The sequence below is a fragment of the Polypterus senegalus genome, chromosome 12 (assembly GCF_016835505.1).
Source record: "Polypterus senegalus isolate Bchr_013 chromosome 12, ASM1683550v1, whole genome shotgun sequence".
In the NCBI taxonomy this organism is placed as follows: Eukaryota; Metazoa; Chordata; class Cladistia; order Polypteriformes; family Polypteridae; genus Polypterus; species Polypterus senegalus.
In genome coordinates, this window is record NC_053165.1 from 15,832,268 (window position 1) to 15,855,156 (window position 22,889).

Sequence of the window (22,889 nt, forward strand, 5' to 3'; positions counted from 1 at the left end):
AACACGGCCAGCTTTGAACTGAGTGCTCGACCACTGTCATTATTAACTTGAGAAACAGCGATCACAATCGAAACGAAGAAGGAAATTATGCGAAAATATGAGAGTGGCGTTCGTGACCGATCTCGCTAATAAGTACAGCATGTCGAAATCCACCATCTCGACAATTTTACAAAGAAAAGATTTGCATAAGGAGGCTCCTTCTAAACAATAACCACCTTTTGTTTCATTCTCCTCCTGCTCCCTTCCTGCAGCCCAAAGATGTCAAATTAAATGGTGAGTACAGTATGAAATTGTTGTTTCTGGTAGGCTAGGCACTTTTTAGAACTTTTTTGTTAGTACATTAGAAAAATTATTGGTGTTTTGGTAAATTATGCACATTATACAACCCTTTTTTATTGTGAAAAGGTTAAGTAAGTGTTGCTGTGGGAGGTTCGGAGCGCATTATGGGTATTTCTGTTATTTGTTATGGGAAAAATAGTCTTGACTTAGGGTTAGGGTTAGGGTTAGGGTTAGGGTAGGGATTACAACCAACTTGAGTTACAAGCAGCCCTCGCGACCGAATTGAGTTCGTAAGTCAAGGATCCACTGTATACTCTATCTATCTATCTATCTATCTATCTATCTTATCCTGCCTACAATACTAAAATGTATCTATCTATCTATCTATCTGTATATGTAGAAACACCGAACTGTCGTTTACTCCTTTTTGCCACTGAACCCTCTGTTAAAAAAACAGCTGCACATATAACAGTGTATTCTATCGACTTTATTGATCACAGTAATGCAGTGATTTATTTCATTATAGAAATAAAAATAGAAAATTATTAAAGTTACAGTAAATCCAGATAAAAATATTAGAAACAAAGATGCCTGCATGTACTTTATCAAGTAGATTTACATGAAAAATATAATAGTTACATTGCACATATTTAAAATATATTTAACTGTAAAAAAAATTTAAAGAATATTAGATATAAAATAATTCTGGGCAGAGATGTATTTCATTTCTATTTAGCATGCATAAATAAAAAATTAAAAGGTGATGACAGTTTTACTTGATAATTAAGACACAGTCTTCAATTGCAACTATAAGCTATTACTCATAAAATAACATACAGTAATACAGTGCATATCTATATATTAACATTTTTTCAGATTAATTCAACAAAGTTATAACAGTTAGCTATTTCTTCCAATGATTATTAGTTGCGGCCTTAATTGTAATAGGAGTGATTCACCAATTCATTCATTTTCATACCCACCTAACCCATGTGTCCAAAAACATGAACATTTTTTCATCCCCAAACTTTCCCCATTGTCAAGATCTCATTAAATTTACAATGTTACTGAAAAAAATTCTGATAACAAGAACAACATGGAAAATAAAAGACATCAAGACAAAACAGATTTTTTTTTTCACGTAATAAAGACAGTATCTGGAAGAACTGTGGATTTTTTGTGTGATTTTGAAATACCAACGGCTGTTCTTGCGATTATTAAATACCAAATAATATCGCTGTTTGCCGTAAGTCAGATTTTGAATTATTGAGAATGAGCAAGACAAGTAAGATGACATAAAGAACACACAAAATTTGTCATGTCAACATATTTCATAACCCTTAATATATATATATATATATATATATATATATATATATATATATATATATATATATATATATATATATATACTAGCTGAAATACCCAGCATTGCCTAGGAGGAAAATAAAGTGTTTTTTTTTTAATTGTTTCAGAAAAACATAATTAAAAAACACAACTTTAAAAATAAAAATAAATTAATAAACAATAAAGAATCACTAATGTGCTTGTTTTGCGGTCTTGTATGTATGTTATCATCCAGTTGACACTCAGAACCGGCCAACTCTATTTAATTATAAAAGCAACAGGCGGGCGCGGTGGTGGCGCTCGAACATAAAGAATGCTGGCACTCACCTCCATTATGCCCTCTGGTGGTCGTTTGGAGTGTCAACCGGATGATCACATGCATACAAGATCGCAAGATCGAACACCGTACCCAGAAGGGAGTGGGTTAGGGTTCATTTCACCTTACAGTATTTTCGGTCAGTCAATGAGAAACATGTTTACCAAGTTTCATGAAAATCGCTTCAGCTGTTTGGAAGTGTTGCTGGAACATACATACATTCATACATACACACAATACATTGACTTTTATATATATATATATATATTTATATATATACAGTATGTTACCGGCAATGTATGAAATGCAGGCAATGCATAGAATGCAAGAAACTGGATGTCAAAGTATGAAACAATTAATATGTCACGCATTTCCTAGGCATTCTATGCAATGCCGAAAGACAATCCATCCATCCATCATCCAACCCGCTACATCCTAACTACAGGGTCACGGGAGTCTGCTGGAGCCAATCCTAGCCAACACAGGGCGCAAGGTAGGAGATACACCCCGGGCAGGGTGCCAGCCCACCACAGGGCACACACACCCACACACCAAGCACACACTTTGGACTGTGGGAGGAAACCCATGCAGACACGGGAAGAACATGCGAACCCGGGTCTCCTAACTGCAAGGCAGCAGCACTACCCACCGCACCTCCATGCCACCCACAAAAGACAATACTTTGCCTAAATATAATTTGTCATTCTACATAATGCCTAGGGAAAATATATATTAAAATAATTTGGATATTTCATACTTTGCCTAGGGCGGAGGAGTTTGCATGTTCTCCCCGTGTCTGCGTGGGTTTTCTCCGGTCGCTCCGGTTTCCTCCCACAATCCAAAGACATGCAGGTTAGGTGGATTGGCGATTCTAAATTGGCCCGTTTGTGTGTGCTTGGTGTGTGGGTGTGTTTGTGTGTGTCCTGCGGTGGGTTGGCACCCTGCCCAGGATTGGTTCCTGCCTTGTGCCCTGTGTTGGCTGGGATTGGCTCCAGCAGACCCCCGTGACCCTGTATTCGGATTCAGCGGGTTAGAAAATGGATGGATACTTTGCCTAAACACACCAGGCAGGCATTCTATATATTGTCTAGGCATTCTGTACAATGCCTGCATTTCATACATTGCCGGTAACATACAGTATGTATTCTCTTTCAGTATTTGAAACCACTTAAATTATCAACCCAATGACTTATAATAAAGAACAAAAAATGTACATTCAAATACTGTACTTGCAGAAATGATGGCAGGACTATTAATATGGTTCCACTCAATAACTGAGTAGCCACTCTTACTGTTCAATTCAGATTTCCGTTCATTCTGAATTTTAAAGAAACCTCCATACACATGAAGCAGTTACTTTATGACTATAAGACTGATGTGTTCAACTACTGCAAGCAACTGACTGTCACAACTGGCAATCAATAAGCCCACAGTAGTTTAACATCTGGAGTGGTATTGCTGCTTGCTGGCAGTTTGTAATAACACTATCTGTAGCCATTTATGAATAAAAATGAAGGACACTTAAAAAAATGGAAGGTTACCTGTAAACCCTCTGCAACAAATCCTGAAGCAGTGCCCAGCTGTTAAAGGGCAGAAGTACAGCAAGTTCCCCTTTACCTTATCTTTGTTAAAGTACTTCTGCCTTAATGCTCAGTCACTAAAAGGTTTACTAAATGAGTACACGTCTGAGGTTATTTTAAGACGATCAGTTACGGGCGTTTCCTCAGTGGTCAGTAGGTCTGAGGACTCAGTATAAAAAGTCGGTCTTCCTCTTTTCGGATCCACTTGAGTAGCTTGGTGACAGTATTCATTGCCAAGACCTTGGTCCCAAGAGGGCTAAAGCATAGGTACATCTCAAAGCCACTGGTCACCTAGAAACACCGAAACAAAAATTCAGAAGGCAAACAGTAATATGCTATGGCTTTTTGCAGGAATAATAAGAGGTTGCTGTGTACAAAATGATTTCCTTTTTTTCTTGGAACAGGACTAATTTTAATTAATGTTATATTCTTTACTGTCTGTTATCAACAAGGAACAAGAAACAAGCATCATATAGAGGCATGCCTTGACTTATTATTATTACGTATTATTTTGCTACTGCGGTGGGTTGGCACCCTGCCCAGGATTGGTTCCTGCCTTGTGCCCTGTTTTGGCTGGGATTGGCTCCAGCAGACCCCCGTGACCCTGTATTCGGATTCAGCGGGTTAGACAATGGATGGATTATTTTGCTAATTTATCCAAAGAGAAATCCAAACATTTCAGACATATGTTTCATTTATTGTTTTAACTTGCTCAGGGTCACACAGTGGTAGTTACAGGATTTGATGTCCAAAGCTTTAACCGAAGCACCACAGTGTCGGCCTGACCGAGCTCAAACAGGTATTTTATACCTCTGATTTTACTTGAAATAGTAATTGTACAATGTGTTGATGTTCCTATAAGGAAATGTGGTTCTGCAGCTCAACGACAGTAAACAATATTACAAAAATTGATATTTTATGTTATTAAAGCTGAAAAGTCGATACTGGGGGCTCAATGGCTAGTGCTGCTGCTTCACAGATTCAGCATCCGAAATCTGAATCTCACACTCGGTCAGCTATATGGACTTTCCCTTCATTACCCCAGTTTACCTCCCACATCTATCCAGAGAAAGCCAGAAGTCTACGTGACCATCATCATCAGGGGCCTCATGTATAACGCCGTGTGTAGAACTCGCACTATAACATGGCGTAAGCACAAAAGCCGAAATGTGCTTACGCACAGAAAAATCAGATGCAGGAATCTGTGCGTACTCCAACTTCCACGTTCTTCCGCTACATAAATCCCGATCAGCGTGAAAACTAATGCTCGTGCACACGCATTTTGTAACGCCCCAAATCCTCCCAAAATTACGCCTATTTGAATATGCAAATCAATATAAATCGCCCTTAAGCTCAGCCTTCTGTGAAAAGACAATGGGAAAAGCACGGGGAAAATATAAGAATTTCAGCGAATACCAAGTGGAGGCAAAGGAAAAACATACTATTTGTTCAAATAAACCGTGGTATAATCAACAAAAGGAAGTTGATCGAGTGACATAGCGTGTTGGAGAAACTTGAAAGCTCACATTCACAAAATCGCACAGTGCGGGAAATAAAAAAGAAGTCACATATCAAAGTCAACGTGAAAAGAAGAGTTGTAAGCCCACTGTCTGAGTGTCATATGAAAGTTTATTAGGGTACAGAGAAAAAAGGCACACGGTGGGGAAAAAGCACAAAATGTCAACTTCAATCTCGACATTTCCACTTTAATCACGTAGTTTATTTTGTCATTTAGTAGAACATTATAAACTTCATCTTAAAATCGTTTAATTAACCAGTTTCTCAAAATTACATCGTAATTAAAGTAGCACGTTAAATGCTTTGTTTTGTATTTGATCTTCTACTCGTATGTGATCTATGTGTGTGAATCACTACTTGCTTCTTAAACTGGCTCTCTTCCTCCAACTGGACACAGAGTCCATTACATTTGTGATATTACAGCTCTCTGAATAACTAAAATACTGAGATGTATACGTGATGTCATTTTCATGATGATAGGAGCTAAAGCACGTTATTAAACATGTGTTTCATGAGCCTCGTGCTCATGACAAGCATTTAACTTTTGTCGAAATTTGTCCTGCGTTTTTAGCTGTGTTGTTATTTTCTTTCTGTTTTATATTCAATATATATTGGCGTAGCCGCACTGCAGTCCTTGCTTTTCTTTCCCCAAGTAACCGATCGCCATACAATCAGCTCTGTAATAGACGTTAAGCCATCTGTAAGCTTAGCTACCGATTCTTCAAAACGTTTAAAGAACATTGAAATATCTTTGTAGTACATGTTTAATTATTCTATCCTTCACGACACTCCCAGTGAAGAATATAGATTATTTAAATGAAGTTAAAGTTTTATCTGTATAATTTAACAAACATATTTTGCTGCATTTCACCTTAAAAATGATATCGTCATCATATGTAAATACGCTTTATAAAGTGGCTCAGGTTGTGAGATATTATAACTGTAGTGCAAGTTTACAGTGGGGTGATTGTACTTATAAGTACAGACAGTTCTACAAGGAGCAATTGATTGAGTGCATTTAAAGTTCTTGGGATTAAACTGTTTCTGAACCGCGAGGTCCGTACAGGAAAGGCTTTAAAACGTTTTGCAGTGGCTGAGACAGCGTGTCCTTAAAGCTGTATACCGATAATTCTCTTTCCGATCAGCTGCTGCTGTGATTCACACTCAGATACAGTGATATAAATACTCCGAGTCGTGCAGTGAGAGTAATATGGAAAAGATGATCCGCTGTGGCAACTCCTAACGGGAGGAGCTGAAAGAAGAAGAAGAAGAGAGTGAGAGTAACAACGCTAAAGCAGTTATGGTATTTGGAATACTATGGCTGTTCCCTGGACCATTATATTGTTACAAGTTAATTACAATCAGATGCATTACACTAATAAACAATATGCGGTTAGTTTCTGTGTATTTATAAAGCCGCGTCATGAAAATAATGAGTAATCACACAGGAACAGTAGCACTGCTTTGACGCTGGGTGCTGCCAGTTTGCAAAACCGAACGGAGAACTTGCGTACGACAAGCTATGAGGTACCGTGGAAAAGTGCGTGGCTTTACGCCAAGTGTAGGTTTTATACATCGCGATTTGAACGTGGAAAAGTTCTTACGCAACATTTCTGTGCGTACGCACCGTTTATACATGAGGCCCCAGGTCCTTCCATGAAAACCCTAAATCCAAAGAGGACTGTTTCATTTATGTTAGGTAGATTGCCCAGAGGGGACTGGGCGGTCTCGTGGTCTGGAATTCCTACAGATTTTATTTTTTTTTCCAGCTCTTGGAGTTTTTTTTTGTTTTTCTGTCCACCCTGGCCATCGGACCTTACTTATTCTATGTTTATTAATGTTGACTTATGTTTATTTTTTATTGTGACTTCTATTTTTCTATTCATTTTGTAAAGCACTTTGAGCTACATTTTTTTGTATGAATATGTGCTATATAAATAAATGTTGATTGATTGATTGACATCTCCAAAGACGTGGTGTGAGGTTATCTGAAGACTCAAAACTGACCCTGTGTGGGGTGGCTGTGCGCGTAAGTGGGCCCTGTGATGGACTGGTGCCACATCCACAGTTGCTACCCTCCCTGTGCCCAGCACTGCTGGGACAAGCTTCAGTGCTTTTTAATTGAGAACTGGAGCGTGCAGGATTAGGGGCATTTTATTTAACATGCTATTAAATTACTGGATTATAGGAAAGAACCATCCTTCCATAATGAACAGGAGTCCCCAAGAAGGATATGCACTGATTTCAAATTATTAATTTACAACAATTCTTCAAGGATAATAACATTAAGCACGGCAAAACATGTGCTATTCTAAAACGCAAACTATTTTATAGGAATTTTATTCCTTAGATACCAAAAATATGTCTGAAGCATCAGTATATATGTATTAAACTAATAAAAATAGGAATGCTGGTAAGCCAACGGATTATTTTAAATGCAGGTTCCCATGACATCCATTTATTTTTATCTGTGCTCTAAGCTATCACAGCTAATTTCTGTTTCATCCAGACTCTAAACGTTGTTTCAGTTTTGATTTTATGAGTTGTGCTCAGGATCTGGTTTCACAACACCTTTGCTGAACCAACAGAATTAAATAAATATCAGCTGCAGTAAATCGTTTCCCATCAGAATCACCAAAGCTCAAATCTCCATTCCATCCCTTTTTTGGCCACCCTTTCGCACTGACAGAGTCCAAATATTCTTCTTCTCTCAACTCCAAATTCCTGCAGTAAGTACCTCATCCCATTCTTTGGGCTTTCCTTATAGTTCTTGACAGTCCTCTTATTTAAAAGCTTAATTTAAGGAAAAAACACAAGTTTGTGTTATTGTGAAAGGTACATGGCATCAGTCCCATGAGTCTGTTGCAGAAAACTACACAGAATGTGGAGTTTTGCCGATATATCATCATTTAATGCATAAATATATACGATGTCTGGGCCACAACCCCATACTGAAAGATCCAAAAGATACATGGACAAGATGGTACAGTGCAACATTAAAGTGAGTTACAGAATTTCAAATTGGAGCTGATTTTACCAAGCAGTCATATGTAAAGTAATTTGATCATTTTAATAACAAACATGTAACATTTCAACATTGTCTTATAAAACACACACAAGTATTTTGTAAGCCTTTCTGCTAAAGTATTTACTGATCTACTGCAAATCAGTGGCAGAGTGCTGACTCTGAGAGTAGAAGATCTGCGCCGGCAATCGGAATTTGAATACCGTAAAACGCCAGAAGTGATTCCACTCCGTTGGGCCCTTAAGTAAGGCCATTAACCTGCAATTTCTCCATCCTGGGTATGATGTTAACCTGCATCCAGCCCTGCAAGCAGGTCCTCCAACTCGCAGGGATAACTCAGGGGCTGGTGGCAGGATTGGCACTCCATCACTGTAACAAAACTCACACTGTTCCACACACTGCACTCGGGTCCCAATCCAGGTGGTTTGGGGGAGGGGGGGGGTTAACTCCCAACGTCCTCTCTCTGCTGCAAAGTGGCATCTTTAGCTACAGCTTATATACACATGAGTAACTATAGCCATAATGACAGATAGATAGATAGATAGATAGATAGATAGATAGATAGATAGATAGATAGATAGATAGATAGATAGATAGATAGATAGATAGATAGATAGATAGATAGATAGATAGATAGACTTTAATTTTAGTATAGTAGGCAGGATTAGATAGATAGATAGATAGACAGACAGAGTGTGGTGGACGGGCAGGACGCCTAGAAGGACCAGGAGAGGGTTTATACCTCCCCTGAACCACGAGAGGGCAGCCGCCCTGGTCTGTATGGGGGCCACAGGAACTGAGCATGGAAGCTCAACCCTATTGTGGCCCATGGCCCACCACAAGTGGACGCCCAGAAGATTGGAGAGCCCTGGATGTCAGCACTTCCAACATACCCGGAAGTGCTGTCGGAAGGAATTCCAGGGACACCCGTAGTGCTTCTGGGTGCTCATCCGGCACTTCCGCCATGTCAGGAAGTACCGCCGGAAGACACTCACGGAGCACCTGGACCACATCCGGGTGGCTATAAAAGAGGCCGCCTCCCTCAAGTGTTAGAGTCAGGTCAGGAGGAAGAAGGCAACGCTCGGGAAGAGAGGTGGAAAGGCAGAAGGAGAAGTCCGGAGAGGAGAGAAAGGGACTGACAAGGGTGTTTGATGCAAGACATTGTGTTGTGTGCAGACCTTTGTTTATAAATAAACGTGTGTGCTTCAGGACTTCCTGTGTCTGCCTGTTTGTGTCCATACTGAGTCTACCACAATAGATAGATAGATAGATAGATAGATAGATAGATAGATAGATAGATAGATAGATAGATAGATAGATAGATAGATAGATAGATAGATAGATAGATAGATAGATAGATAGATAGATAGATAGATAGATAGATAGCACCATATAATAGATAGATAGCACCATATAATAGATAGATAGCACCATATAATAGATAGATAGATAGATAGATAGATAGATAGATAGATAGATAGATAGATAGATAGATAGATAGATAGATAGATAGATAGATAGATAGAATAGCATCACATAATAGATAGATTGCTGTAGGTATAAATAAGCCTCTGTAGTGTTTCTTGACACTCTTCGGCTGAATAATTTGTTACATCTCATAACTGAGCCTCCCTTCTTAATTGGCTTGTTAAATCGGTGAGTCTCTCTTGAAGTGGTGTTACCGACTCAGCACGCCACAGTACAGAAAATCACACTGCCTATTATGGAGTAGTAAAACATGTAAAGGATGTCACTGAGCACATTATGTCTGCTCTGCACTTTCTTCTATAGCATCTCTGTGTTACTAGACCAGTCCAGCCCTTCACTGATGTGGACCCCCCCCAAGAACTTGTAGAAATGCACCACCTCCACATCCACTCCCTGGACAGTGACCCAACATATAGGCTTTTTAGCATGGTGAAAGTCAATAACTGGTTCCTTTGTTTTACTTATGTTAACTTGCAGACAGTTCTCTTTACACCAAGAAACAAAGTTCACCACGTGCCTTCTATACTCTGTCTCATCTCTTATGATAATACACTCCATTAGTGCCAAATCATCACAAAATTTCTGCAAGAGATAGGGCCTGGTGTTATATTTCTAGTTTGTGGTGTACCGGATTAGTAAAATAGGTGATGGTACTGTTCTTTATCATGCATCAGTCACAGACACAGTCCTTTACAAACTGCAGTCTGCCTGACAGATAGTCCATTATCCAGGATACCATAGGCTCATTCACCTCTATATCTCTGAGCTTACCCTTTAACAAGGATCGCTGAATGGTATTGAAAATTCCACGGCCTAAAAGACGCGTCCTACTCTGACAATAAAAGAGAAACCAAAGGTGATGTTGGGGAACCTGCACTGGTTCAGCTCGTTGCCGCACCCATCACACAATGAAACAGCTCAGGATCCTGGATGGCAACCCTCCAGGCAAACACGTGGTCCAGTCACACCCTCCGGAAAGGACCATCTATCTGCTGCAGCCAGGTATTAACATGGGCGTCCCCTTGGCCTGGTCCAGCCACTCAGGTGTGAGCCGGATCACCCTTGAGGAATCGCACCACATGGCTGTAGTGCCGTAACTGACGCTCCCTCACAATGCAGGTAATTATTTGGGACTCCATGAGCAATCACTCCTTCAAGACAAAGTCAAACCAGTGGTACCCAAGGATTCCGCCTAGAAATACAATACTGAAGGAGTCCAGTCTTCGTCTCAAGTCCCGGATGCTCTCAAAAAATTGAATGTTAAACTTACAGAGAAAGAAACAGAAAGAGAGAGAGAGCTTATTATTCTATTCTTCTGCAAAACCCTTCTTTCACAAAGCATAAACTTCAACTTTTTCAGCACATTTATGTTTGAGTTACTTTTTTTGTAGATGGAAAAAAAAATCATGTTATTATCAGATGCAACCACAGTATACAAACTGATCCTCACAAATCAGCAATCAGAGCCTGTTTTAATCTATAACACCGTGTTCTTTATCAGGTATCTACTCCAATGTCTTACCCATGCAAGCAGATTTTCCCGTTGTCCACAGTGGTAAATATGGCGTAGTGGATTCAGCGAATTGTGAATTCGTCCATGGAGGTACTGATACAGTCCCATGAGTCTCTCCCGTTCTTCATCTACCAAGTATGGTGGTGGCAGTTCAGGACTTCAATATCGATTTGTGAGAGGGGCAGCAATAAAGGTGAATGGAGAGAACAATATAATAATATTATAGCAGTAGAAAATCTTCTCAGATAAGAAAAACTGAAAACTAAAAAGTAAATACTTTTTAAAACTGCTAGTTTAACAAAAACTAAAGAATACTAAGGTACATAAAATAAAAAAAGAAACAAACCTTGTATATAGACCTGAACTCTTTGATTTGTAGACAAAGTGTCTGAGTTCAGGGATGCCCACAAGATCTACAGGATATGTAGGTGTCTGCAAAGCTTCTAGCAAGTTCTGAAATGCATTTCTTCGCCGTAGGCGTTCAAGGAAACGGTGTTTACAATCAGACAGGCAAAAGAAATCCTCACGGCTTGTAGAGATTAGGATGAGGCAGAGATCAGAGGGGGAATGCAGATATGAAATGTGAGCATGGAAGAACCCAGAAGGATTAAATTTTGGTAAGCAGATGGGTGTCCATCCCTCTCCCTCTCGAAAAGAACTTGAGGAGCCTACAAGGTTAAAAAGTAGGTGAAGGTCCATTGGGTGAAGATACTGGTCCTTCTTTCTTACCAGGGATATCAGCTGGCTTCCTGCCAGTAGGATAGAGAAAACCAAGTTTTTGGCTTTGGCTGCCTGTAGGCTTGAGCTTATAATGTCTCTTGTTGACACAGCTAGAGGGACACAAGTTACTGCACACAAGAGGAAGCCAGGATCTCGGTCAAGTTGCTTGAGGAGGTTATCATTAAGGTGCTCAGACCCTGCCAAAAGCCGGCGCAGGTCATAGTTCTGTTTGCGTTCAAAGATTTGGTTGAGTTGAGTGATGGTGAGCAGGCTCACAATTTGGTAGTAGATGTAAAAAAGCTCACGGGAGAGCTCCTGCTCTGACTGCCTTGTCCGGGCAACTGATACTAGAACCAGTGGACTCTTTCGAAGGAACACCACCTTATAACCATCTATGAGAAAAGATAAACATGGTTAAATCATTAGCTCAGCAGTCAAAGCATGCATTTCAGAGTTTTTGTCTTATTATTTTTCAGCATGGAATTACCCTTTAATCATCCATTCATCCCCCCATTTTATATCCTGCTTATCCAGTTTACAGTTATAGGGACCCAGTGCCAGTAGCACTGAGGGAAATTTAAGAATGAAAGGAATTTAAAGTGGACTGACATCTCTAAACTGACCCACTATGGATGAGTATACTTATGTGGTCAATTGGACCCAGCGACAGGTAAGCTTCCCACACAGGTCCGGTTCTTGCCTTGTGCTAGCATAAGCTCCCGCATCCCACAACGGTAAAATGACTTAAAAAAGAATGGGACCAAAACATCCTCCGAGAGCAACATTTCCCAACCATCCAAGAACAGTTTGGTGACCCACAATGCCTTTTCCAGCATGATAGAGCACCGGGCTCACAAGGCAGAAGTGAGGACTAAGTGGCTCGGGGAGCAAAACATCGAAATTTGGGGTCCATGGCCAGGAAACTCCCCATTGAGAACTTGTGGTCAATCCTCAAGAGGCGGGTGGACAAACAAGAACCCACCAATTCTGACAAACTCCAAGTATTGATTATGCAAGAATGGGCTGCCATCAGTCAGGATTGGGCCCAGAAGTTGATTGACTGCCTGCCAGGGCAAATTGTGGAGGTCTTGAAAAGGAAAGAAGGGCCAACACTGCAAATATTGACTCTTTACATAAACTTCATGTAATTGTCAATAAAAGCCTTTGAAACTTATGAAATGCTTGTAATTTTACTTCAGGGTCCCATAGAAACATCTGACAAAAATATCTAAAAACACTGAAGCAGCAAACTTTGTGAAAACCAACACTCGGGTCATTCTTAAAACCTTTGGCCATGACTGTAGTTAAAAATGGATAAATTCATTGATGAATAAGCATGGAAATGATGTCAAATTAATCATGTTAGTCATTATAAACGTAACTGTTATATGACATATCCAAAACAGACAACAAAGGTAGATACAAAAAAGTTCGATATACTGGAATTATGTCAAACCTCATAATTTATCTTTTTGATTTCTGAACAGAAATAATGTAGGGGTTTCGTTTCTGAATTTATTAAATCGCTGCCAAAAATGAAAAGCAAGCAAAACCATATATGAGCTTGCATGAGGGATTCGCACTCCATTCAGGGTCGGTTTCCACCATGCTAAAGGAACAGCCACCTTGAACTGAACAGCTGTGTTTGTTGTAAACCTGGGGTCCCCAGTTCCAGTCCTGGTGGGCCACAGTGGCTGCAGGTTTTCATTCTAACCATCTTCTTAATCAGTGAGCCGTTTTTGCCGTAGTTTTAATTGACGTGACTCAGACCCCTTAGTCTTTTTTCTTAATGAGCAACCAAACAATAGTGAGACACAAAAACAAGCCACCGCTTGACCCGCTAACCTGAAAATAAAGGAAGGTGACGGTCTCGGTCATGTTGGTCTGCTCAGGTCCCCAAAACATTTTATCAGTGCTCTTAGAAAAGAGAAAATCAACAATTTCGGAAATATCTGCTATTACACAATGAGAGCAGCAACAAGCCATGGAAATAAAGAACGGGTTTAATGAACGACAAGACCAAGCGCCTAATTAAGCGACTTGTTAAAGTGAAATTGGTTGGCGTTTGAGGCCCTGACTTAGTTGGTCTTCTGTTGGCTCACTCGCTTCACATTTCATTTCTGTTTGGGTGCCATTTAAAGAAAGGAATGAAGCAAATCAGAGTAACGATGAAGAAATTCAGGGGAACAAAACTTAAAAAATAAGTCAATTAAAATGAATGCTGCGGCAGAATGAGAGCAGCAACAAGTCATGATATTCAATAACAACTTTAACAGCAAGAATTGGCTTCTCATTAAGAAACTGGTTGGAGTGAAATTGGCTGGAGTTTGACGCTCCAGTTTAGCTGGTCATCTGTTGGCGTGTTTTACATCTCATTTCTGTTTGGCTGCCATTTAATGAAGAAACAAATTAATTCAGAGGACTGAATCGTTAAAAACTGAATGTGAATGAAGGGAAAAGAAGTTAATTAGCAGTAAAAACTTCTCGCTGATTAGGAAAAGGGTTGGAATGAAAACCTGCAGCCACTGTGACCCACCAGGACCAGAGCTGGACACCTCTGCTCTAAACCATCAAAACTGAAGAACTGGGAAAATGCTGCAAGCACAGCAGAAATCCAAATGATGTGTGAGAGTCATTTCCCCTGGTCTTTCTCACAGTAGGAATAAAAGGCACCTGAAAAGGGAATCTCATTTAGTGACTGCTGGCAATTATACTCTTAGGGACCAAAAGTAATCCAGCGAAGAAGATGAGAGCCATACATCCAGCTCTTGGACTTTGAGCAAGGGTAAACTGTGGCAATGTTGGAAGGCAAATTATCCTTCCAGGACATCCAGAAAGCAAGCAGTGACAAGAGTATGCTGCCACTGGGTCAGGAAAGGGTCAGACCCGGCAAAGTGAGGGGTCTGGAGTGCCTCGATGTGCAAACAAAGAACAGGACAGACATTTCCTGCACATGGTACTGGTGGACCAAACAGCCTTGTCACAAACCCTAGCCCAACAGTTGGGTTCTGTCACACGTCACACACCTACTGTTTGACAACATTTGTAGCAGCAGGAAATGCCTATTGCTTTAAGTATCCTTCACCCTCAATCACAGGTGTCTGCAACTGAAACAGTGGTTCAATTTACTGCACTATGATGGATGGATTTGTGTATGGAGGAACTGCAGCAGGATCCTCGAGGCATGTATTTTGCAGCACAATGTGGCTCCATCACCAAGTGTTATGGTGTGGGTTGCCACTGAGTTCCACTCTTGTTCCCATTTCATATGCATTGCTGGTACCTTGACCAGCCAGCAATACATCAAATACATCACAGAGGTGTATGAGGCTGAGGTTGTACACTGTTATCTGAAAGGTTTCTGGTACAAATCCAACTACTGCTGGAAGGGATCCTACTCCGTTGGGCTCTTGAGCAAGGCTGTTACCCTGAAAATTGCACCTGAGGTGGTGTACAATGGCTAACTATGCTCTCTGACCTCCAAAGGTCATGGGAAAAGACAATTTCCCATTAGGGATTCATTTAGTATATAAAATCAAATCACATCAAATCTTTAGAAGTTCTCTGGTGCCAAATTGCAACTGGGCCATGCTCGACCACATCCACCAAGAAACGTCCTACAGTTCCTAGATGACCACCATGTGCCACTTCTTCCCTGGCCAGCACATTTAGTGGAATTGCATCCTAGTGAGCATGTCAGGGGGCAAAATTGGACAACAACTGGTGTGCCACAGACTATCAGTGGTTAATACGGATGAACTTTAGCCATGTATAAAGAATGTGTAGTATGCCATCGTACAAACACACAGCCTTCCTGTTCATGAGAGATGGTGTACAAGCAGTTACTTCGGCCCAAAGAGGATACACCAAATACTGATTATTGTGAGCTCTGCATGCATTACTGAGCTGTGCCTAATTATGTACACCATGTATCATGATTAATTTGCCATATAAATATCCATCCATCCATTTTCCAACCTGCTGAATCCGAACACAGGGTCACAGGGGTCTGCTGCAGCCCATCCCAGCCAACACAGGGCGCAAGGCAGGAACCAATCCTGGGCAGGGCGCCAACCCACCGCAGCCATATAAATATCACTTTGATATCTCATGTCTTTCTTGGTGTTGCAGTTTAATTGGCCAGCAGTGTATCTTAAAATTGCTTCAGAGATGCTGTATAATGGCTGACCCTTCACCCTGGCCTCAAATTATTGATGCATGCGTTAAAAATCCATCAAGTATGCATGGATAATTATTATAAAAACTGTAAAATGGTGAAATACAGTAGAATGATATTTTCATGTTCTGCTTTGGTTAAGAGATTATCAACAAGATTTAGATAGATAGATAGATAGATAGATAGATAGATAGATAGTATTGTATAGTAGGCACAGATAGATAGATAGATAGATAGATAGATAGATAGATAGATAGATAGATAGATAGATAGATAGATAGATAGATAGATAGATAGATAGATAGATAGTATTGTATAGTAGGCATAGATAGATAGATAGATAGATAGATAGATAGATAGATAGTATTGTATAGTAGGCACAGATAGATAGATAGATAGATAGATAGATAGATAGATAGATAGATAGATAGATAGATAGATAGATAGATAGATAGATAGATAGATAGATAGATAGATAGATAGATAGATAGATAGATAGATAGATAGATAGATAGATAGATAGATAGATAGATAGATAGATAGATAGATACTTTATTAATCCCAAGGGGAAATTCACAAATAAAATTACATTGTAAGAAACCAACCAATAAGTACCGTTTCCTGTAACTAAAATCTTTTACTCACCACCAAGAATGGATTTAATCATATTTTTATCAGCTTCGACAAAAGACACCAAAGCCATCATCACTCCCATAGTACTAGAAAGGGCTTCTTCTGTACCATATCGTGAATAGATAGGCTTTCCTGCTTCACTTAGGACAAAAACGTGCTTTCTTTGGTTCCTCCAGGCATCACTTGTTATATCGCAGATGTCTTCTCTCCCGCAAGGGCTACTGTCCTGGCTTGTCACAGATGCTAAGCTTTCATCAAACATCTCTACTTTTAGGTCTTCCCCTATCTCCTCTGCTCCCCTTTGTTCTTCCTCCTGACCCAACAGATGAGTGCTAAGCTGGCTGAGGTCATTGCTCAACTTAGTCAAATCGCATGATTCCACCTCTTGATCGCCATCCACAGTATCTCTGGTCTCTGCAGTAAGGTCCTCAAAAGACTGGGTATGAACAAACATGGCCTTTTCCTGTGCAGCTCCTAGTATGAAGACAAAAATTATTAAAAAATGCAGTGTGCTATTATCTAAGACCTCACCAGAATAAACAGCATGAAACATCTCAAGTGCACTGTGCAGAACAAAGAGTCAACCCTTTAAAACTGAACTCATGTGCAGAACACAAATTGTCAGGACACTCAAGGGGATTTGAAATTTATTGTGCTACATACCATACAATAATGATTTATGGGAATTTTGTGCAGTAAGTGCCAGAATTTTGAGAGCATTAGAAATAATAATGACTTTTAAACATCTAAATAAAAGATTAATTGTAGAGCATATTCATTTGAAAATCACTAATTTTAAGTTATCGAAAAACATAAAACGCACTTTGCTGCTGGGATAGAAGTGAATCAAGCAGGTACGATAATGGGTGGCTGAATGCAATAAAAAGTGTCACTTTCAATAAAGGATTCATTATAATCTTCTGGAGACGCAGTGAAATGTGGTCTTTGCTTAAACCATAAATTCAATAGCCACAAGAAACAAAGCCATGTGTGAGCTTGCCAGACATTAGTAAATTAAAAAGGCAAAGTGACAAGGAAATTAAACCTTTGGGCAAGGTGATAAGGAAACTAATCACAATTTACCATTTATGTATTAAATACCTCCCAGGCTCAAATAAGGTATGCAGTATCCCACCAGGGGCACCTGGGGTGCCACTACTAACAGCACCGTCTCTTTTCTCCTACGCAGTCTCAAGAAGCTGCCCATTGGGGGCACCTGAACTCTTTGAGGGCTGAATATTTTTTTCCAAAAAACATAGTTTCTGAAAAGCAATGGTTTCACACAGAAATCAAAATAAAATGTCTGTTGCTGCATGCTGTGGCTGCCAGTTTGCCAAGAATGTGCGACAGGCTTGCTGCCAGGCTGTCTTCACTGGTCGCTGTGCATTGCATTCTGGTTTCTACCTCTTATCATTATTAAGTGGCAGTCCTCCATAGGCATGTCAGCTACATGAACCTGTTCAGCATCACGATTAGCTGGGGACCAGTCAGCTGAAGCTGGAACTTCACATTCGTTTTTGATAACTTGTATCAAAATCGGAGTCCAAAAAGTCATAGTCCAGTTCAGGGAGAATAGGCAAAACTTCGTCCACAGAGTATTTTGCTTTACACATTCGCTTTGATCTCTCGCCATTATATCAGTGCCATTTTTGCCGTTGTTTGCGCCTTACTACTCACACCAGCACAGGAAATCTCGGTCAAACCAATGAAGCTAACTTTCCTTCTAGCAACGAGAATCCAACTAAAACATAACAGTTGGCTTTGTCTCAGTTTACAGTTGAATACCATCGTCAACTCCTCCTTTTGACAAAAGTCGACATCAGCCCTGAAAGAGTTAAACAAGTCCACTAACATCAAAGTGCCATCTCTGCCAGTCGGGAGCATATTGTGAGGTTTCTGAACTCCAATAGGACGACACAGCGAAGCACGACTGCCACATCTGTGGAGGACTGCTTGTTCATTTCTGAGGCAACCCCAGGTTCGCAGTGCAGCAGCACAGCGCCGTGGAAGCAACTCCAAGCCGATCGAGATCACGCTGTACGTGCCTGCCGCCGATGGATGATGCAAGGAACATTATAAATATTGTCCACTAACCTGGCCACGGCTATGCCCATTTGCTCTGTCTGTGTATAGGAGAGTGGTAGCTCCTGCTGTTCCTGTTTCACGATGAATAAAGCTGTTTTTACTAAAGTACTGAGACTCACCCTCGTGTTTTGGGGTGCAAGACAGCAACTCACCCGTCACAATATAAATTCAAGAGATCCTAGAAGATAATGTCTACATCTAAGAATAACCATCCCATTTGACGGAGCTCCCTGACTTGGACCTGCTTAAGAAAGCTGAATCTTTAGAGAACCTGCAAAGCCTTAGAAGTCATCTGATACGTCTCCTTTCTGCTGCTCCACGTCGCGCTCATTTTGTTCTGTGTTTTAGACAACTTCGGTAAACTGTGTGGCCCGGTTGGCATCCCAGCTTTTCTTTGGGATTCTTTTGTCCTTCACAATATATTCATAATTAATGTAAAACATGCTGGACCAAGAATTTGCATTGAGCTTAATTAATAATAAATTGATTTAATTTCCATAGAATATTTGGTGAATCCCTTTATGACAGCAGCATATCTTTTCCAAATGAAAAATTTGATCAATATCACAATGACAGTAAAGTCAGTTACAGTGAATGCAGCAGTTCTCCTATTCACCAAACCTCACTTCAATCAAACATCTGTGGGATGCGATAGAATAAATAATCTGGAATTGCGGTCTACCAGAAATGAAACACCGTTACATAAACATAGAGTACAATTCTTTACATATGTATACGGTTTACAATGTAAAAATTGGCAGAACGTTACACAGTGAATGAGTGGTGAGCAATAAACCCCCTAACCACGTAATTTGTAGCTTACATAGACATCACACATTTTTCTACAAAGCATTCGGTTCCAAGTTAAGCAATTTACACAGTGATTGGAATTAAAACAGAAACTTTGCAGTTTTATAGTTCGACATTTCAGGCACTGAGCCAAACTATTTAAAATACTTAATACTGTAGTAGCATTAAAAACGTATGAAGTGTAAAAGTCCAACAAGTTTTTTTAAAATCCCACCTACTGTTCCTTTTACATTAACTCAATTAACCATTTCAACACCAAACATTTTGCCTAGCTGAATACTTAATACATATCTGGAGAGCATTATGGAAATACAGGATTAGACTTTTGTTTTTTTCTGCCCATGGAATCCCCAATCCCTACTTTTGTATCCTGTGGTTTGCAAACCACCTTATATTTCCCTGCAATGAAGTAAATATTGGAACAATACTGAGACTTAGATTCAATTAGGACCAGGAATTTTTATACCTGACAAATGTATATGATATCACTAAACAGAAAACCCATACTGACTGCATTGCCACACTTCATAAGGCAATTACCATATATACTCGCATATAAGTCGGGTCTTGAAACCCGAAAAATCGATCATAAAATCAGACCCCGACTTATACGCCTGTTCAAAAATATGACACACAATTTTTTTTTATATATCTTCTTGCTCCCTCCAATCTTGTACCAGTTTCTCAGACACGTCAAATTTTGTTGCAGCAGCGCAGTTACCAATTTCTTTCGCCACTTCAACGACTTTTAATTTAAAACCAGCTTTAAATTTTCTTCTGATCGAATGCTCCATCATAGATAAGGGATGCTCTTACAATAAAGGTGTATGAGGGCGTGAGATACAAAAAACACAAAACAGCGCATACGTCACTTTGGAATAGTTTGGGTATTACCGTGTGGTCATGTAGGCACAATACATAGAAAACAAAGGGCAGTGTGCTCCGTGGTTACTCTCTCAGGTGGGGGGTTAGCATATCATAATCTCTTGGACCAATAACGTGAGTGAGATGACTGACATTATAAAATACTGGAAATTATACAGTAAAATCAAGTCCCGACTTATACGCGGGAGAACTTAAACATGAGTATATATGGTGTGTTACACTTCAAAAACTATTTGATCAGATCTAATGGGGCTCAACATTTAGGATGGTCAGTCCATTTTGATCTGTGTTGAGAAAATCACTATAGCTTTAAAATTTAGAAATAAAGCATTAAGTCATATTCATTCATTGATTATTTTTCTAATCTGTTTATGCAGAAAATGGTTGTAGGAAGTCGTCATTGGATGCAAAGCAGGAGCCAGTCCTAGTCACCCGCTAACCCACAGTGCTGAATTCACTTGGGTTAAATTTTTAGTAGCGTTGATGTTCACTTTTACATTCAAGGTAAATTTTTATACCCAAAGAGTAGTTACATTACTATTTCTACTGTATGTAAATGTTTGGTTTTAAAAGACTGTCATAACATCTTTAACTGTAAACTGTTCTCAGTAAATGGATAGTCAGCAGCTTTGCTTTACTCTGTTGAGAAAAATGATAATTACAAAGACAGTTTCCACATAAGCTGCTCCAAAGCCTCTGTGAGTTTTAATTTATTGAAAATTATCTAAATATTTGGCGAGCTAAATAACTAGAATAAATATGTCAAGAGACACGAGTTTCGCTGAAGAACAAATCAGTATATCCCAGTCTAAATATACTTTATATATCATCTGGTTAACAACGTTTATTACATTCAAGGTCCTGGCATGCTGGTTCTTATTTTAGAAACACTGGTTACAATGTAGGAACTGATTCTGGACAGGGCGTCAGTCCATTGCAGGGCACACCCATTCATCCACCTAAACCCACCTATAGTGTGCCAATTTATAGTAACCATCTATCCTAACAGACTCATCACTGGGATAAAGGAAGATAATTGGAGTACTTGGAAAGAAATAGCCATGAAGATATGCAGAAAACATGCAAACATCACACAAGAAATGCAGCACAATTTCAGCAAAGCTAATAAACAATTTTCTGACTTAATACTTATGAAAGTGATATTATGCTATAATATATTTTTAATTTCCACAACCATGTAATTGTAAAGCAGGTTCTGAAATGAATGATGTATGTATACTTTAAATTTGTTTTGCTATTCTTATTTTATTCTATTTAAAAAAAAAAGACCTTCCTTAAATGAAATGAGCATATATATAATGAGTATAATATATATATATATATATATATATATATATATATATATATATATATATACTGCGTGGGTTGGCACCCTGCCCAGGATTGGTTCCTGCCTTGTGCCCTGTGTTGGCTGGGATTGGCTCCAGCAGACCCCCGTGACCCTGTGTTCGGATTCAGCGGGTTGGAAAATGGATGGATGGATATATATATATATATATATATATATATATATATATATATATATATATATATATATATATATATATATATAGTGAGGAACATAAGTATTTGAGCACCTTGTGATTTTGCAAGTTCTCCCACTTAGAAATCATGGAGGGGTCTGAAATTCACATTGTAGGTGCATTCCCACTGTGAGAGACAGAACGTAAAAAACAAATTCAGGAAATCACATTGTACGATTTGTACAGAATTTATTTGTATTGCACTGCTGCACATAAGTATTTGAACACCTGGCAATCAGTAAGAATTCTACCTCTCAAAGACCTGTTACTCTGCCTTTAAGAAGTCCACCTCTACTCCACTTAGTAATCTTAATTAGTAGCACCTGTCTGAGCTCTTTAAAGACACCTGTCCACCCCACAGTCACTCAGACTCCAACTACTACCATGGGCAAGACCACAGAGCTGTCAAAAGACACCAGAGACAAAATTGTGGACCTCCACAAGGCTGGAAAGGGCTACGGGGCAATTGCCAAGCAGCTTGGTGAAAATAAATCAACTGTTGGAGCAATTGTCAGAAAATGGAAGAGGCTAAAGACGACTGTCAGTCTCCCTCGGACTGGGGCTCCATGCAACATCTCACCTCGTGGGGTATCACAGATGATAAGAAAGGTGAGGAATCAGCACAGAACTACATGGGAGGAGCTGGTCAATGACATGAAGAGAGCTGGGACCACAGATTCAAAGGTCACTGTCGGTAGAACACCATGCCGTCATGGTTTCAAATCACGCATTGCACAGAAAGGTTCCCCTGCTCAAGTCATCACATGTCCAGGCCCGTCTGAAGTTTGCCAATGACCAGCTGGATAATCCAGAGGAGGCATGGGAGAAAGTCATGTGGTCAGATCAGACCAAAATAGAACTTTTTGGTCTAAACTACATTCGCTGTGTTTGGAGGAAAAAGAAGGAGGAGTTGCATCCCAAGAACACCATCCCTACTGTGAAGTATGGGGGTGGAAACATCATGCTTTG

General features: G+C 39.7%; 1 protein-coding gene across 2 annotated transcripts in view; it reads right to left on the minus strand.

Annotated features, from left to right (window-relative positions):
• Nucleotides 1-2,922: 2,922 nt before the first annotated feature.
• Nucleotides 2,923-22,889, minus strand: part of mon1a (MON1 secretory trafficking family member A) — a 53,440-nt gene continuing 33,473 nt past the window's right edge. For both annotated transcript variants that reach the window (XM_039771709.1, XM_039771708.1), the window contains exons 3-6: nt 16,609-17,070; nt 11,413-12,178; nt 11,076-11,223; nt 2,923-3,813 (exon numbers count right to left, since the gene is read on the minus strand). In XM_039771709.1, the coding sequence (XP_039627643.1) occupies nt 3,673-3,813; nt 11,076-11,223; nt 11,413-12,178; nt 16,609-17,070 (1,517 nt within the window). In that variant the 3' untranslated portion in view covers nt 2,923-3,672. The remainder of the gene's footprint in view (nt 3,814-11,075; nt 11,224-11,412; nt 12,179-16,608; nt 17,071-22,889) is intronic.